At 42.9% G+C, this 4,269-nt stretch overlaps 1 protein-coding gene across 4 annotated transcripts in view; it reads right to left on the bottom strand.

The window, feature by feature from the left end:
• Positions 1 to 4,269, bottom strand: part of RERE (arginine-glutamic acid dipeptide repeats) — a 309,682-nt gene that overhangs the window by 157,771 nt on the left and 147,642 nt on the right. For all 4 annotated transcript variants that reach the window (XM_019511789.1, XM_019511790.1, XM_019511791.1 and 1 more), the window contains 2 exons: positions 2,197 to 2,321; positions 1,168 to 1,267 (listed from right to left, as the gene is read on the bottom strand). In XM_019511789.1, coding sequence (XP_019367334.1) covers positions 1,168 to 1,267; positions 2,197 to 2,321 — 225 coding nt within the window. The remainder of the gene's footprint in view (positions 1 to 1,167; positions 1,268 to 2,196; positions 2,322 to 4,269) is intronic.

Genomic DNA, 4,269 nt, shown 5'->3' with positions numbered 1-4,269 from the left:
TTTTTTAAAAGACCCTAAAAAAGAAAGAGCAGAGATGGAAAAGATTTAAGGCAGGCAACACTCATGGTGAAACTTCAAAACACCAGGATGATTTAGCTTGAGAAAAATCAACAAGAGGAGTCTTGGCATGATGGCCATTTTTTCAGCTTCTATTTTAGGGCAGGAATAAAAGACTGCTACCAAATTAAACCTCAGATTTAAAATTATCAGCACAATACTTCATTCCATGTAGAGTCCAGTGCTAGAAGTTATAGCCTTAACTATACTTGCGGGATTTTAAGAGCAGAGAATGTATACATGTATATGCATCTATGACCATGAAAAGTAAGAAAGATGATCTAAATCCAGCAGTACCTTTGAGCCTTGCAAATTAAATGAGTGGAAAGGAGCCAATCCACAGACTGGATCTGTCAAGTTTGGACCCTGCACACCTGGATTGGGCCCCACAATGCCGTGGCCCCATGCTGCCGATCGAGTACGCAGGGCCACATTATCAGGCCTGCCGGGCTCCCCATGGATCTGGAAAGATGGCCGCAGGGGAGTGCGATTAACACTACCATAGCTCCCTCGACGTTAAGTTTTCCGACCCATGGGTAGCCCACCAGGCCAGATGACATGGTTCCACAAGCCAGATCTGGCTCTGGGTCAGGGGTTGAGCACCCAGATCTAATCACATCCTTCCAAGCAGAGATTCATGGAAAATGAGAGAAGGTGAGAAAGGAGAGTCTCCTCACATACACTGCTTTGGACAATGGGCAAAAGAGTGCACAATGAGTTCCTCTTAATGAGATACTGGTTTTGTTCACTCAGAAAAGCCAGAAAGATGACTGAAAGGGACAATGGTTGGGTCAGACACAGACTTGGTTTTACAGACACATTATAGAGGGAACTCATTCATCCAAGAAGATTCACAAAAGCAGATTTTAAAACACAGAATATTAATTTATCAACTCATTTTCTAAAGCCACCTGACAGTATTTAGGTTTTGCAAACTTTCCTAGAAGGTGTTCAACAGCATAGAGGTAATCTGGCCCTAGCCTACTGATGAGCTCATAGCATGGCTCTAGTGAAAAGCTACTAAATATTTTATCTATATAAATGCATTATTTAGCCCTCAAATGCAACAACAGGAGGGAAGTCTTTGAGTCCATACTTCCACATACTTACTGTATTGAGTGCATTGAGTGTAGTGTCATCACGAGATGCTGCAACACAGCCATCTTCTGTGGATCCTCCGTCACACATCCCTGCAAAAGCTGCCATGCTCCTTTATAGTCAAAGAAACAAAAATGAAATACTTTATCCTCTAATTGCACACATAAAGCAATAAGCAGGTAAGTCTTGCAGCGTAAAACATTCCTCTCAGGACCTTGCAATTTCTGCCATGTAACAGAGACCCACCTGCCATGGTGACCACTAGGAAGAGCCAACTGTTTTTGCCCCACTGCATGCCTTTGGCATCAGGCTATTTTTAGTATTGAAGAACTGTGTAAAAATGCGTTTCAAATTCAACCTAAGCTGACACCATCATGATTTAATTCCACATGACAGCACTCTGAGGCCCAATCAGCAGGGTGATTCAATTAGCACAAATACATATGAAGGCACAGTTTTGGCCAGCTGACTTCTCATGACAATGTTAGTTCCATTAATTCTAAGCCAGACTGCCAGCTTAAGAGTAGGTTACAAGGTCGCTATTTTATTACAATTGAAGAATGACTATTTATCCACTCACATTTCAGTTTAATGCCTGCCCACTATTTTTGGAACCTGATCTTCATATGTCAGTATATGTTTCAACTGACTGACTAGCTAATATTTAACTAAATTCTAGAAATAGATGCTATGGCTGACAAGAGAATATTTACTATGGAAAGAACTTCTCTGCTATAAAAATGGATTTATCCACCGCATTTACAGCATTAATCGTTCTGCGTACTTCAGCTACTATGTCACTATCTATGCTGCACACACACACCCTGAGTCCAAAGGAACAGGCCAGCGTGATATCCCTCTGTGCCTCCAAAAACCTTTGGAGTTGCCCAACAAAGCAAATTTGCTACCTTCTAGCATGACAAAATCCCTGCTCTGTTGGAAGAGGTTGCAGGGTGACTTTATCCCAAATAGTTGTGCGCTACAGTCCACATTTCAGCTTGACATCCTTGGGGCAACTAGGGGCATTTTGGCTTTAGTTACCTTGCTGCCCTGAGGTACATGAGCAAGTCACAGTCATTAACCCCTGGCATCCACACAAGTTCTTCATGTTGTGTTACTGTGTCGCCATCCGGGGAAGGAAATGGCTGCAAATCTGGAAGCTTAGCCTAGGAAAATTGAGACAGAGTTTAGTGTGATTGTTATTCTTAATTCTGATTAAGCCGAGGAGCTCTGTGAGGGAAGCAGCTTTCATCCCAAATGCACCTACAGGAGAAGCCGAGGTAAAAGGAAGGCTAAGAGACTTGCTGCAGATTTCCAAGGAAATTAGTTGTAGATCTGGGAGCCAAACTCACTTGGATCTACTGGTCCTGCCATCTTTCCCCTCCGCCCCTTCTTTTAAACAGCAACATCTGCCAGCAAACAATCAGAGGTAGGCTCCTCTCTTTTTCTATTTGCAACGAGGCCTTTGCAGCACATATTCCAGGCATAAGCATCTCAATGGAAGTGCTGCAGCCTGGAGTCATTTTAAAATGTTTCATACTGGGTACATTGTCCTCCATCATCTAAAAATCAAAGCGCCTGCACAAACGTTGTGGGATAGTTTAACCTCAATTGCAGGGGCAAACAAGCTATTTCCACTTGTCAAAGGGAAACTGTTCTAACCGCTGTTTGGCAGGATAAAATGTATGCACAAAATATACGAATATGAAAGGAGGCAAGAACACCGCTACCTTGGGAGGTATCTATTCCATTTTAACTCCTCAGGAAAAACCCACACATTTGACATTTAGTGCGTTTACAAAGAAATTCTTAGTAAATCATTAAAACCTCAAAATGACCTAAGGAAATTTGCTGAAAGCAAGATAGCTTGGTGAAATGAACTCTGCCATTAAACGAGTATTACACTGTATCCAGAGACCCAATTAGCATCTTTTAGTCATCTATAGCAATAGGATGAGATAGTTGAGAGCTTTTTTGGAAACAGTTTTTAAGCCCTATAATTACCTCTTACAGTTACAATGCTAAACATATTTGAAAGGCAATATTTATACATAACCAGTAATTACAAGTCACAGGTTTAGATGTCTTTCATGTTCTCCTCTTTAATCTGTACTTTATTTTACTTCTTTCCTACGAAAATGGATAGGTCACTGCAATTCTCTGCTGTGGAAGAACAAGCAGACATTACGGTCATTGCTTCCAGTGGAGACTGGTATCAGACCAACACATTCGGTGCACCTGTTCTCAGCACCCAAGGTGCTTTCAATGAACTAGCATTCTTCTATGCCCTACAACAGCGGTTCTCAACCTTTTTAGGCTCAAGGCACCCCTCCATAACTTTTGGGAATTGAGCAGCACCCCGTTTCAAAAACTAACTTTATTATGCTGCTTACCCTCCTTCCAGATGTGCCAGGTAGTGTAAGCAGGTGAACAGTCAGGCAAGGACTGAGCCTAAGCCTCTGCTTATCTCCTTACATCTCATGGCACCCTTTCAAAGGGTCTCACAGCAAGCCTGGGTGCCCTGGCACCCTGGCTGAGAATGACTGCCTTAGACACAAGTTTCCTCATCACTGCTTTCCCAAGAAAGGACCTCTTGAATGGGTCAGTTCATAAACTAGTCAAACAAACGGAAAAAAAAAAAAAGACTTCTAAATTACTAACTGGGGCATTCAAGTAGGACTCCTGGGCTGTTCTTTATCTGCCTTTGTGAATTGTAATGCTGGGCACTGATGCAACCACAAAACACGTTATTTTTCATGACAGAACTTAGGAACCCAAGTGCCATGATTCAACGCCCCCAGCACTAGGTTCTGTACCGACATGGAGGTGGCTCTTGCCCTTGGCATCTTGCAATCTAAGAAAGTACTGTCTGCTGATAAGACCACCAGCACAGAGAAGGAGTTCTGGATCTGTCCCTGGTCTGGCCTTTAGTAGGAAAAAATGGGGGAATCCTCAACCTCAATATTCAATATAACCCTGAGGAACTTTGAGAAAATTATCCAGGAGCACATCCGGGAGGGGCCAGCAGAGGCAACCAACACGGGTTCATTCGAGGCAGGTCCTGTCAGACCAACCTGGTAGCCTTCTACGACCAGGTCACAAAAGCCTTGGATG

The sequence above is a fragment of the Gavialis gangeticus genome, unplaced genomic scaffold, assembly GCF_001723915.1.
Source record: "Gavialis gangeticus isolate Ggan-Ray unplaced genomic scaffold, GavGan_comp1, whole genome shotgun sequence".
In the NCBI taxonomy this organism is placed as follows: domain Eukaryota; kingdom Metazoa; phylum Chordata; order Crocodylia; family Gavialidae; genus Gavialis; species Gavialis gangeticus.
This window is presented reverse-complemented; position numbering and strand designations above follow the sequence as displayed.